The sequence below is a fragment of the Somniosus microcephalus genome, chromosome 8 (assembly GCF_052327205.1).
Source record: "Somniosus microcephalus isolate GS21.2 chromosome 8, FLI_Smic_1.0, whole genome shotgun sequence".
In the NCBI taxonomy this organism is placed as follows: Eukaryota; Metazoa; Chordata; class Chondrichthyes; order Squaliformes; family Somniosidae; genus Somniosus; species Somniosus microcephalus.
Genome location: NC_140994.1, coordinates 163,711,146 through 163,724,264, shown reverse-complemented (window position 1 = coordinate 163,724,264; position 13,119 = coordinate 163,711,146). Strand labels below are relative to the sequence as shown.

General features: G+C 44.9%; 1 protein-coding gene across 3 annotated transcripts in view; it reads right to left on the bottom strand.

Annotated features, from left to right (window-relative positions):
• The window catches only part of arhgef37 (Rho guanine nucleotide exchange factor (GEF) 37), a 183,953-nt gene that overhangs the window by 74,132 nt on the left and 96,702 nt on the right, over positions 1–13,119 (bottom strand). For all 3 annotated transcript variants that reach the window (XM_085995305.1, XM_085995304.1, XM_085995306.1), the window contains exon 4: positions 7,858–8,005. In XM_085995305.1, the coding sequence (XP_085851431.1) occupies positions 7,858–8,005 (148 nt within the window). The remainder of the gene's footprint in view (positions 1–7,857; positions 8,006–13,119) is intronic.

The following is a 13,119-nucleotide window of genomic DNA, read 5'->3' as shown; positions in this document are numbered from 1 at the left end:
GTGGTTCCCTGGATCCTTAACTTCCGAGTTTGTCTGAAGGTCTAGTATTTGTCAGTGTAAATACTAAGTTACTTAAATTGATGTAAGAAAAAGGAGACTTACCATCAAGTAACTTTAAAGTAAGCTTTAAGTAACTTATAAACACACTATATACAAGAGAGGTCTTTACCATGCCTCTGGTAGAAGCCTCTTACAATACTGAACAGACCAGTATTTATACCAGTCCAACAGGAAGTGACATGACAGGAAGTGAGGTATGTACACAGTTCATAGTTCATAGTTCACAGTTCACAGGAAGTGATGACATAACTTCCCGGAAGTTATTATTTTTATCACAGTACTCACCTGTGGGCCCGATGGAAGTGCCGGTTTCCTGCATGCACTGCGCATGCGCGGGAAACCGGCACTTCCATTCCTCTGAACGAAGAAGTTCAGAGGTCGAACGCGTGCGCAGGGGAGGCTGCGCGTGCGCATCGAACTTCGTTTTTTTTTTTTTTTTTTTTAACAGGTTTTCACGCGAGGGTAAGCCTGCAGGATTTAGAAATGTAAAAAGCAGGCATGAGGCCTGCTTTTTACAAGGTAAGTGGTGAATTAATTAAAATTAAAACATTTTTTCCACAGGTTTATTATTTTTAAATACTTTAAAGCAAGGTAAGTTTATTTTTAGCCCCGTTAGAATATAAAATTATTTGTTTCAAAAATGTAAATTGTTTAAAATAGTTATTTAATGTAATTTATAGTTTATTTAAAAAATGTGATGTTTTTAAAAAATGTATTTGAAGGTTTAGTGCTGTTTTGGGGCCGTAGTATTTCTAAGTCTTGACAGCACTTCCTGTCAAGACTTATGAATGGAGCATTCCCTGCTCCGATTGGCTGCCCATTGCCCACATGATCCCAGGGGACGCATCGAACTAACTGCGCCCCTGGGATACGCAAGCACTGCGCGCCGGCAGCTGGACCAGGCCCCAGATCGGAATTCCACGGGGCCCTACAGCTCAACGGCTGGCATGCAAGGAAAGTGCAGTTCGGGGGCTTGCACCCGCGGGAAGTCCCCGACCCGAATTTCTGGGCCAGAAATTTTATTCTGTATTCCAATATCCAAGTCATTTATATATATATGTGTATTAAAAAAGCAGTGGCCCCAGCACTGACCCTTGGGGAACACCACTGTCTACCATCCTCCAGTCTGAAAAACAGCCATTTACCACAACTTGCTGTTTTCTGTCCTTAAGCCAATTCCTTATCCAAGCTGCCACTGACCCACCTATTCCATGAACCTCAATTTTGTTAACCAGCCTTTTATGTGGTACTTTGTCAAACGCCTTACAAAAACCCATGTAGACAACATCCATTGCATTCCCTTCATCAATCCTCTCTGTTACTTCATCAAAAAATTCAATTAGATTAGTCAAACACGATCTGCCTTTTACAAATCCCTGTTGGCTCTCCTTAATTAGCTTAAACCTCTCTAAATGCCCATTAGTTTTTTTCCTTGATTATTGTTTCTAAAACTTTACTCACCACTGATGTTAAACTGACCGGCCTGTAGTTACTAGGATTGTCCTTACACCCTTTCTTGAACAATGGTGTCACATTTGCCACTTTCCAATCTTCAGGCACCTCCCCCGCATCTAGGGAAGATTGGAAAGTTATGGCAAGTCCTTCCACGATCTCCTCCCCCAATTCCCTTAGCAACCTAGGATGTAAGCCATCTGTACCAGGTGACTTGTCCACTCTAAGCATACCCAGCCTTTCTATTACAACCTGTCTATCAATTTTCACCCCTTCCATTGTTTCTATCTTTTCCACTTCTACTGATATTTTGTCAGCATCCATCTCCTTATTGGTTGGATCTATTCATTTACATGTGGTATCATTGCAGTAGCTGCATGTTATCCTTCACTTGCCATTTCAATTGGCATTGTCGGATTTTAACTTTTTTAGTAACATATTAAAATACTAATTCATTATTTATAGTAAAGCTTTCTTTTTAAGTTTTAATGTTAAATATTAGGGCTGTCAATTAATCACAGTTAACTTCTGTGATTAACACAGCACTTTTTTGCTGATTAATGTATCTAATGTTGGTTAATTGGGAAAGGTATGTGTGGAGCACTACTTACTAATATCAGCTGGAGTACTGCAGTTCTATTATCTTTTGAACATGCTGTAATAAAACATTTTAGTTACAAAATCCATTTTCAAGAAGGGAGAAATTAATTGTTCTATAAATGGAGGCTCTGTTTAGCCTTTTCAACACAGTTCACTGTTTGTATCCAAAGACTCCTGGAGGTGGAGGTCTCTAATTCCTGGTAAAAGCTCAAAGATTTTGATTAGAGTTATGTAGTGATGAGGGTAGACAGTCTTTTTGGCGTCCCGTCCTCTGTCGTCGAATTACAGTATGCAGACAACGCTTGCATCTGCATTCACTCGGAGATCGAATTCCAAACCATCATCAACGAAGTGTACGAGAGCATGGGCCTTAGACTAAACATCCGTAAGACAAAGGTCCTCCACCAACTTGCCCCCACCACACAGTACTGCCCGATTATCAAAATCCACGACAAGGCCTTGGACAACGTGGACCACTTTTCATACCTCGGGAGCCTACTGTCAACAAGGGCAGATGTCGATGACGAAGTTGAACACCACCTCCAGTGTGCCAGTGCAGCCTTCGGTCGCCTGAGGAAGAGGGTGTTTGAAGACCAGGACCTCAAACTCAGCAGTAAGCTCATGGTCTACAGAGCAGCAGTGATACCTGCCCTGCTGTATGCCTCAGAGACATGGACCATGTACAGCAGGCACCTCAAAGCACTGGCGAGGTACCACCGATGCTGCCTCCGCAAGATCCTGCAATTCCATTGGCAGGATAGGCGCACCAATGTCTGTGTTCTCGCTCAGGCCAACATCCCCAGCATCGAAGCTTTGATCACGCTCGATCAGTCCCGATGGACGCGTCACATCGTCCGCATGCCCGATACGAGACTCCCAAAACAAACGCTCTACTCGGAGCTCCGACACGGCAAGAGAGCCCCAGGTGGGCAGAGGAAATGCTTCAAGGACACCCTCAAAGCCTCTGTGAAAAAGTGCAACATCCCCACTGACACCTGGGAATCCTTGGCCCAAGACCACAAAAAGTGGAGGAGAAGCATCCGGGAAGGCGCCGAACACCTCGAGTCTCTTCACCAGGAGCAAGCAGAAGCCAAGCGCAGGCAGCGCAAGGAGCGCATGTCAACCCAAGCACCCCACCCACTCGCCCTTTCAACCACCATCTGCCCCACCTGTGACAGAGACTGTAGGTCCCACATTGGACTCATCAGTCACCTGAGAACTCATTTTTAATGTGGAAGCAAGTCATCCTCAGTTCTGAGGGACTGCCCAAGAAGAAGAAGAATATCAGCTGGAGTACTGAAGTTCTATTATCTTTTGAACATGCTGAAATTAAAAAAATTAGTTACTAAATCCATTTTCAAGAAGGGAGAAATTAATTGTTCTATAAATGGGGGCTCTGTTTAGCTTTTTCAGCACAGTTCACTGTTTGTATCCAAAGACTCCTGGAGATGGAGGTCTCTAATTCCTGGTAAAAGCTCAAAAGATTTTGATTAGAGTTATGTAGTGATGCGGGTAGACAGTCTTTTTGGTTTGCTAAATGGCAAACTACTTGAAGACAGTGATTAAGATTTGAAGTTATTGATCATAATAAATGGATAGCAAACAAGTGTATACAAGGTACAAAAATAAATAAGGAAGGAGCAGGACTTGGAAAAGCCTATTAATTCTCTGACCTCATTGCAGGATAAGACAGAAACACGTGAAATTTACCATCCCATTCAAACAAATTACTTTGCAGCTAAAAGTATTTTATAAATGATGTCAACATCCTATCGAATAACGATGTTTTCTAAATAATTTTCAGACTGCCTGTTATATTTTTTGGCCAGCAGTACAGAGATTAAGTTTAATTAACAGGATAAGGTTTAATGGGCTAAAAATTGAGTAGCGCCCCCTTTGGGCTTTTAGCGCCCTTTAATTTTGGCGCCTCAGAGAAATTAGCGCCCCCGCGACGGAAATTGAGTGGTAGCGCCCCAAGAGGGAAGCGGGTCGCTACTGGAAGCGCCCCGCCTCCCACTTGGGGCGCTGCGAGGGAATATCGCGGTGCTATGTGCCACGGTATTGCAGGCTTTCCTCCCCTTCTTAAAGGGGAGGGACCTTGCACAGTGCGACCCGGGGCCCAGCTGGGCCCCCGGGGATTGGGAGTGCCGGCAAAAGAGCCCAGCACTCAAGAGAAGAGCCGGGCTCATGGAGCAGGGGGGCGGGGGGGCGAGTTAGGAGGCCGGGGACGGGAGCTGAGGCAGGTGCTGGTAGGCGGCCAGCAAACAAAATGGCCACCCCACACCTCGCCTTGAAATAGCGCCTCCCTGGCCGCAGATAGGGCCCCCTGACCCCGAAGAACACAGCGTCTGGCGGTAAGTCAGGGGGCGCTCCCGAAGATTGCGGCCGGGGCGCGAGTGGGTCGCTGCGCACTGCGATGACGTCATTGCCGGCGGGGCAGCGCCATGGGGCGCTACTGGTTACCACCACCGCTAACCTCCCGCTGAATTTCGCGAGAGGCATTGGCGGCGCCATCCCCGGGTGCTAGTTGTTTTCCGCCCTGTTAGCGCCCTCTTAGGCGCTAACAGGAGGCGCAAAGCAAACAAATTTTTCCCCTAATGTGTCCATCTGTATCAAAGTAATTATATGCAGAAAAGGGAAGAGTGGCTGGAAGCCCAGAGGAGAAAAAGGAAATGGGTGCTCGGGGGCATTAGTAAGCGGGAAAAAATATTGGAAATGAAAAAGGAATCAGCAGAGTGTAATAAGTAAAAGCACAAAAGTCAGGTAAAAGAAGACGACGGTGGAGCTGGGTAACAGAGCTGAAAAAGTTGCTCCTAAGAGCCACCCAGTGGCCACAGTGTGCAATTGTACTAAATTACAGAGAATTAAATCTGCAGAGAGGATCTGCAGCACAGAAACAGGTCATTGAGCAAAGCATAGGAACAGGAGTAGGCCATTCAGCCCCTCGAGCCTGTTCCGCCACTCAGTTCGATCATGGCTGATCTGTACCTCAACCCCATTTACCTGCCTTTGTTCCATATCCCTTGATACCCTTACCTAACAAAAATATCCTGTGATCTCAGCCTTTAAAATGGTAATTGATCTAGCCTCAACAGCCTTTTGGGGCAGTGAGTTTTAGATTTCCACCATCCTTTGTGTTGAAGAAGTGCTTCCTGATTTCATTCCTAAATGGTTTAGCTCTAATTTTAACATTAAGCCCTATTGCTCTGGATTCCCTCAGCAGAAAATATAGTTTCTCTGTATCGAATCCCTTTATCATTTTAAACACTGGTCTATGCCGGTGTTTATACTACACACAAGCCTCCTCTCATTCTAGTTACTTCTTCCCACCTTGTGCCCATATCACTCTATTCCCTCTCCCTCATGTATGCATCAAACTTCCTCTTAATTGCACCAATGCTCTTTGCTTCAACCACTCCACGTGGCAGCAAGTTCCACATTCTCCGTTCAGTCCACAAGCATGACCCTGAGCTTCCAGCTGCCTGTCACTTTAATTATCTGCCCCACTCCCACTCTGACCTTGGCCTCCTACAATGCTCCAATGAAGCTCAGCGTAAGCGCGAGGAACAGCACCTCATCTTTCGATTAGGCACTTTACAGCCTTCTGGACTCAACACTGAGTTTAACAATTTCAGACTGATATGCCATCAATAACTCAAAGACAAGGATTCAACTGAAGGCTTTTAATCACTAAGAACATTGCAGCATTGCAGATCTTCCCACATCGGGTTCGTCTGGTAGGAATGACTCATACAGCTCTTGAGACCTTTATATGGCAAAAGACAGGGGCGTAGCCAATACACACAATAGGAACAATAGGGGGCGGTTCACACAATACAAGCAGGTAAAACACATGGGCTGATGAAGGCATATATTTCATCACACAGACCATAACCTCTGCCCCCATTTTTTCGGACGGCAGCTGTTGATGATTCTGTTATTCCCATTTAAACCTCTTCTAGACCCATCTTTTGATCCTTTACTTGTCCCATTACCATCTCCTTTTGCTTTGCACCATCATCCCTTTTGTCATTTAATCTCTCCTGCCTTCCACCCTATCACAGACCTTCCCTTTGTTCTTTCCTCCCCTCCCCCCTTTCCCTGCCTCTGTACTTGCTTAAAAACTGTTTTGTCTCTAACTTTTTAAAATTCTGACGAAAGGTCACCGACCTGAAACGTTAACTCTGTTCTCTCTCCACAGATGCTGCATGACCTGCTGAGTAACTCCAGCATTTTCTGTTTTTATTCCACATTCCTGTACTCTGTTTAAAGAAATTCCTCTTAAATCCTTTATTTGATCCGTTAGTGGCTAGCTTTTCTTTATGCCCCCTTGTTCTGGTCTCTCACATAAGTGTAAACAGTTTCTCCACATCAACCCTATCAAAGCCTTTCATAATTTTAAAGACCCCAATCAGATCTCCTCTTAGTCTTCTCTTTTCCAAAGAAAAGAGCCCCAGCCTGCTGAATCTTTCCTGATAGTTGCATCCCACAATTCTAGTAATATCCTTGTAAATTTTATCTGCAATTTCTCTAGTGCTTCAATATCCTTTTTGTAGTATAGAGACCAGATCTGCCCACACTAGTCCAAGTGTGAACTAATCAAGGTTCTATATAACTGTAACATTACCTCCCTGCTTTTATATTCTGTTCCTCTAGAAATGAACCACAGTACTTTGCACTCTTTATGGCTTTATCAACTTGTGTCGCTAATTTTAACCATTTATGTACCTGTATTCCCAGATCGCTTTGCTCCTCTACCCCACTTAGTTTCTTACAATCCAAGGAATAAGAGGCCTCCTACCAAAATGAACCACCTCACACTTCACTATATTGAGATATAAATTTGCCATTTAGCCACCTACTCTACGAGGATATTTATGTCTTCCTGTATTTTTGGTACACTCTTCCACAATAATAGATATGCCACCCCACGCTCCCCCCTGCCCAACTAATTTGGTATCATCCACAAATTTTGTCACCATGGCCTAGAAATTTGATTGCACAGCATCCATTTTTCAGTGTGTTTTTCAGGCACTGGCGGGCCGGTTATGGAGCGAAGCGTGTGCGCGCTCATTCCGTGCCAGAAGTGTGTCATAATGGTTAGGGCGGCCTGTAGTTGTCCAATGCGCCTGCCTGAAACTGGCACTGGGCCCATTGCTCGTGCAAATCGGGGACTTCACACCCGTTTCAGGCCCCTTTGTGAAATTTGTTTGCATGCTGCGGTCAGTTTCTTCAGCCAAACCAGCAGTCCTTAAAGGAACCACTGGAGGCCAAAAGTGAGTTTAAAGTTTTTTACTCACCTTATTGTGGAGCCAGGAAGACCAGGATTACGCCTCCCGTCTCCACGCTAAAACCGCGGGTCGCTGTCAGCCACTGCTTCCCCAGGATGTCGGGGTGCTGGCTCGACATCCGTGAAATGATCGGGGTAGCAGCCACTGCAGTGCCCTTGCAGCCACGATGGACCCATTCTGGTCATGCAATTGACCCCATCCTCTGAATACGGGGAGAGTCTGTAGCTTCATTGTCAGCTGGATGAGGGCTGGGAGTTTCGTTCCGCCACACTTAGGCTAGTGGAGTGATCCCCGTGCAATATCAGAGCTTTGCTCCTATTGCCCCAATGTATATGATTTGACACAATAAAAAAAATGACTTGTTTTAATATTTAAAATGTTACCACATGTCTGCACATTTAAAGAATTAAAGCCTCACAAATATAAGATAAATATGCTTGTGCAAGATTCTTACCCTACTGCATTTAGAGTTTCTGCAATTTCTTTCCAAGTATTTTCATTCTTCTTATAAATGGATTCAAGTAGCAGGGTGTTCTCATAGTTGTAACAGTACTCTTTGTAAGCATCTTCGAGCTCTTGTTTGAAGGTGAGGAACACATTACCTTTCAGAACAAAAAACATCTATGAATCACCAGAGACCACAACATCTTTTAAGGGGGAATGTAGATAAAGGTTTGAAGAAAAAGCAGGCAGTGGGATTCACAAAGTGTTGACACATGTACAGCGGGCCTAATGACCTTTTTATGTCCTGTAAACTTATTCTTACTTTGAGGAATTATACATTTTTACACAGTTCAAGTTATATTCTTATCTTCCCAAATACCTTAAAATATTGCCAGCAATTCTGAACAATCAGATTTGAACTTTAGTGCTATAGGCCTGACTTTATTTTATATAACATTTTAGTAACTAAAACAATATAGGGCCATATATTCTGATCACCAGTGAAAGTCTTAGCATCAGAAAATTAAATCTCTCCTCTGGATTGACCATATATTTTAATGTTTGAAACTACCACCAGTAGGTGTCTGCGCTTTCGATCTGAAATCATTGCTGATGGTCCAGATCAGACCAGAGTGGAAAAGTTAGGCTCAATGGGCTGGATTTTCTGAATGGAGATGTGCTGGAGGCAGGACTTCTGGTTTCCGGGTTTCAGTCCCGCCCCCAGCGACGTCTGACAAACCCATGCTATTTTCCCTTGATTGGCCTTGTTAAGCCCACCCTGCGGGCTTACCGGCTAATTAAGGGAAAGTCGGTGGCAGATGACATCAGCGTATGATGCTTCATCTGTCGAAAACATTTTGACAGATGAATTGTCAGCGTTTGACAACTTTGAGAAGCTGTCAAACACTGACAATCTCTGTTCTAAGGTGAGCCCTTGCACACAGGCTCACCTATACCTCTCTCCTCAGCAGAAAGCAGATGGCTGCTGCATCTGAGAATGCAGCAGCCATTCTGTCATCTCTGCCGTTGAGATGATGCATCTCCGGATCCTCAAAGGTTGAAACCTGCAGAAAGAAGCAAAGGTAAGAAAACTTTTTCCAACTCTTTACACTCACCTCTCATACTTATCTGTCTACACTTGCACCCATCACTCACCTCTACAGCTGACATTTCAACCCCTTTCACCCCCGCAGACCCACTACTCGCCTCGCTGACCTTGGCGGGGTTTCCCGACATTGGGAAGCCCGCATCAGCAGGCGTAAAATGGTGAAAAGCCTCTTAACTGCCTGTTAACTACCTGTTAACAGGCAGTTAATTGGCTCTAATCCCCTTCCCGCCTCAAGGAGATGGGTCCCTATGCGAGTCGGGGACCCGCCTCCCAGGAAGATGGTTCGGAGTTGGGTTGGGAGCGAGGTTGGGAGCCGCTCACAATTTTTCCCATTTTCCCAGCAGTCCCGCCTCCAAACCTGCCTCCTCAGGGCTGGTAAAATCCAACCCATTAATTTAAATGAATAGCACATAAAATTGGCCTACTTTGCATTCAAAAGAAAATGATTCTAAGTACTTGGAGTGGTAAAATCTACTTCAACTTGGATTTAACACCACTCCATGGCTTAATGTGGAAAACTGAGGAGTAATTACCATGGAGTGCTTTTTACCATATATATTAATGATAAAGGAATTGAGAATTGTACATCCAAATTTGCAAATGACACTAAGTTTGGAGGCACAGTAAGTTATGTGGATAAGAGCAGAAAATTGCAAAAGGACATAACAGACTAAGTGAGTGGGGAAAACTATGGTAGGTGGAGTTCAAAGTGGGGAAGTGTGAAGTCATCTGCTATGGATCTAAGAAAGAATATGGCCCATGTTTTCCGATGCCTACAGGTGTGTATGAGCTGTGTACACACCCGTAGGGACATCGGAAATGCCGGTTTCAGGCTTGCGAAGCGCATGCGCTGAAAACCGGCATTCCCGATCTGGCAAGAATGCTCTTGACAGATCAGACGCTTGCCCTGGAAAAGGGCCTCTGCGGGCGGAGAGTTCCGCTTTCTGCAGAACCTCTGCCTGCTGAAACCACTTAAAAATCTTACTCCTGGTAAAAGCAGGCGTAAGGCCTGCTTTTACCAGCATAAGAGTTTTTTTTTTAAATTTTTAGATGCTTCACTCATTTATAATTTAAAAGTACTTTAAAAAAAGGTAAATTTATTTTTAGCCCTGTAAAAAACTTTGGCCTAGAAATTCACTTGGGCGCGGGCAGCTCGCTCGCACCCAAAAGTTAGCGCTGGCCGGGAGGCCGTTGACGTCATCGGTGTGCGCGGTGGCCCGTAAGCGCCCCGAAACCGCGCCGATCCCCATATTTATTGCGGCCGCCTCCTCCGAAGCGGGTGCGCAAACGAGCGACCAGAAGAACGGGCCGTCCTGCTGCCATAGTGGGGGCGCTTTAAAGCGGAAGGTGCGGCCGGGCCGCTTTCGGCCGCCGCACTCGGCCCGGCACAGCCCCGATCGTGAGTGCCGGCAAAAGAGCCCGGCACAACGGAGAAGTGCCGGGCTCCACGGAAACCAGCCGGCAATGCCGCGGGGGTGGTGGAGGAGGCCGGGGAAGGAGGTGCGGGCAGGCGGCCGCCGAAAAAGCGGCCGGCCGCACCTTCCGCTTTAAAGCGCCCCACTATGGCAGCAGGACGGCCCCGTTTTCTGGTCGCTGTTTGCGCCCGCTTCGGAGGAGGCGGCCGCAATAAATATGGGGATCGGCGCGGTTTCGGGGCGTTACGGGCCACCGCGCACACCGATGACGTCATCGGTCCCGGCACAGCGCTAACGGCTACCGCCGCCAATACCGCTGCACTCAATTTCCACGCTACCACCCCGCCGGCGCAAAAGACCTCTTTAGGCGCTAAGTGGGTGCAAGGCCCACTGAATTTCTAGGCCCTTAACTTTTTTTCAAACAATTACATTTTTAAAAAATATTTAAATTAATGTAATTTTAACTCATTTTAAAAATGTGATGGATTTTTTTTTAATTTATTTAATGTTTTGATGTGTTTTTGGGGTGATTTCCATTCATACTTTTGATAGGTCTATCTGTCAAAAGTATGAAGGGGGATTCCCTTCTTCTATTGGCTCGCCTGGCTCACGTGATCCCAGGGACACTTGCGAACCCCCTGCGCCCCTGGGATACGTGGGCCCTGCGCATTTCGACTGTGGAGAGGCCCAGGATCGGAAGTGTCCGGACCTCGGGAGCCCTCAGGTAAGGGCATAGATTTTTTTCCGTTAGGAGGCATCCGCACGCAGGAAGCCTCCTATCGGAAATCACGGGCCATTTTCTTAATGGTGAGAGATGAGGAGCTGAGGAGGGACAATGGGGTCTATGTATTCGTGTGCACAAATCACTATAAGCTAATGCACAGGTACAAAAATAAATTTAAAAGGCTAATAGAATGTTGGCCTCTATCGCAGTGAGGTTGCAATTCACAAGTAAGGAAGTGATGCTTCATTTGTATAAAGACTTGGTCAGACCCCATCTGGAGTATTGTGATTAGTTTTGGGCACTGAACCTCAGGAAAAAGATATTGGCCTTGGGAGTCCTACAGTGTAGATCCCCTAAAATTATAGCAGGGCTAAAGGGTTAAAATATGAGGTCAGGTTGCATAAACCTGACTTTTATACTCCCTGTTTAGAAGATTGAGGGATGATCTAATTGATGTGTTTAAAATAATAAAGGGATTTGATAGGGTAGATACAGAGAAACTATTGCCTTTTGGTGAGGGAATCCAGAACAAGAAGGCATAATCTCAAAATTAGAGCTCGGCCATTTAGGGGTGAAATCAAGAAGCACTTTTTTACACAAAGGGTAGTGGAAATCTGGAACTCGCTCCACCAAAAGGCTGTGGACGGTGGTTCAATTAAAATTTCCAAGACTGAGATCGCTAGATCTTTTTGTTAGGTAAGGGTATCAAGGGATATGGAACAAAGGGGAGCAAATGGAGTTGAAGTACAGATCAACCATGATCTAATCGAATGGCGGAACAGGCTCAAGGTTGATAGGCCTTCTCCTGTTCCTATGCACCATAAATTCACTCCCAGTTTAAGCAAGATGTAACAGGCAAAATGGAAACTGGCGTGTAGGCAGTAGATGTTTTCTGTCTGGCATACAGAGTGGTAAAACTATCTCTCTATAATTTAAACCTGCCACATTATTTAAGCTGAAGAGCTCCCTATTGGCTACAAAATGATTATCTTTGAACAGAGAGGTAGTCAGCCAAGGAAGCTCCACCTGCTTAAATGATGTATTCTGAGCACCATCTAATTTCAAGGTACTATACTTAGCAGAGGGCGGCTTCAGGTGAGTTAGTTTGCAATGTTCATACCAATGATTTTTGTATTTCAGCCTTAGGCGCGCACTAATCACAGAATCAGAACAGAAGGTCAAAATGGAGAAGTCAGTGCCAGCAGTACACAAACTAGACATTCCTGAATCTCTCCTCCACTGTAAATATGTTTACAATTGATAGTTCAAGGAAAGAAAAACATTCTTTAGCTCATGATTGTAAGATTGGAAAAATGTTTTGCAAGTACCTGCAGACTATACTGCTGTAATTATGTAAGACCAGTGTAAAACTAAGGCCACTGTAGTTGTCGTAAGTCATGCATAACTTGTGAATATTTTGTAAATAATTATGAAACCTAACAGAATTGCTATTTTAATAACAAAAATGCATTAAAGCTAGAAAACCTCCAATGAACTGCTTAACAAGTCCAGATGTAGCTACAGATAACTTACCAATGTGCCATTTCCAAATTCCGATCCTTGATATGGGTGTGAAGGGTTAATGAATGCTTTAAAATAGCAGTGAGGTGATCCAGTGTTGCAATGTCTTGGTGTACTAATATGCTTGTACCATGGTGGTTCGATGTATGTTTTGTAATCACATTGCCCAAAAGTGAGTAACCAATTTCAGCCAGGCTAGTCAGGTGAGTGGCTTATTCAAAGGAATGATGGGAATTAGAGAACAAGTCGACCTTGCAATTCTGATGTGCCTTTTAGCAGCTGAGTACAAAGCAACATTTTCAAAGCCCTGAAATCAGGTCACCTTGTGTGAATCAAGGCTCTGCCAAAGTTCCAACTGAGGGCCTACCTGCAGAACAGCTGCTTAACCTGTGGGATAAGCTGATGAGTCAGGGGACTGTTCAGGAAATCGATAATGTTGTTTCCACGGTGAAAATAAACATCAGATTTTATGACAGAAGCATTGAATTTTACCTTAAGTACGTG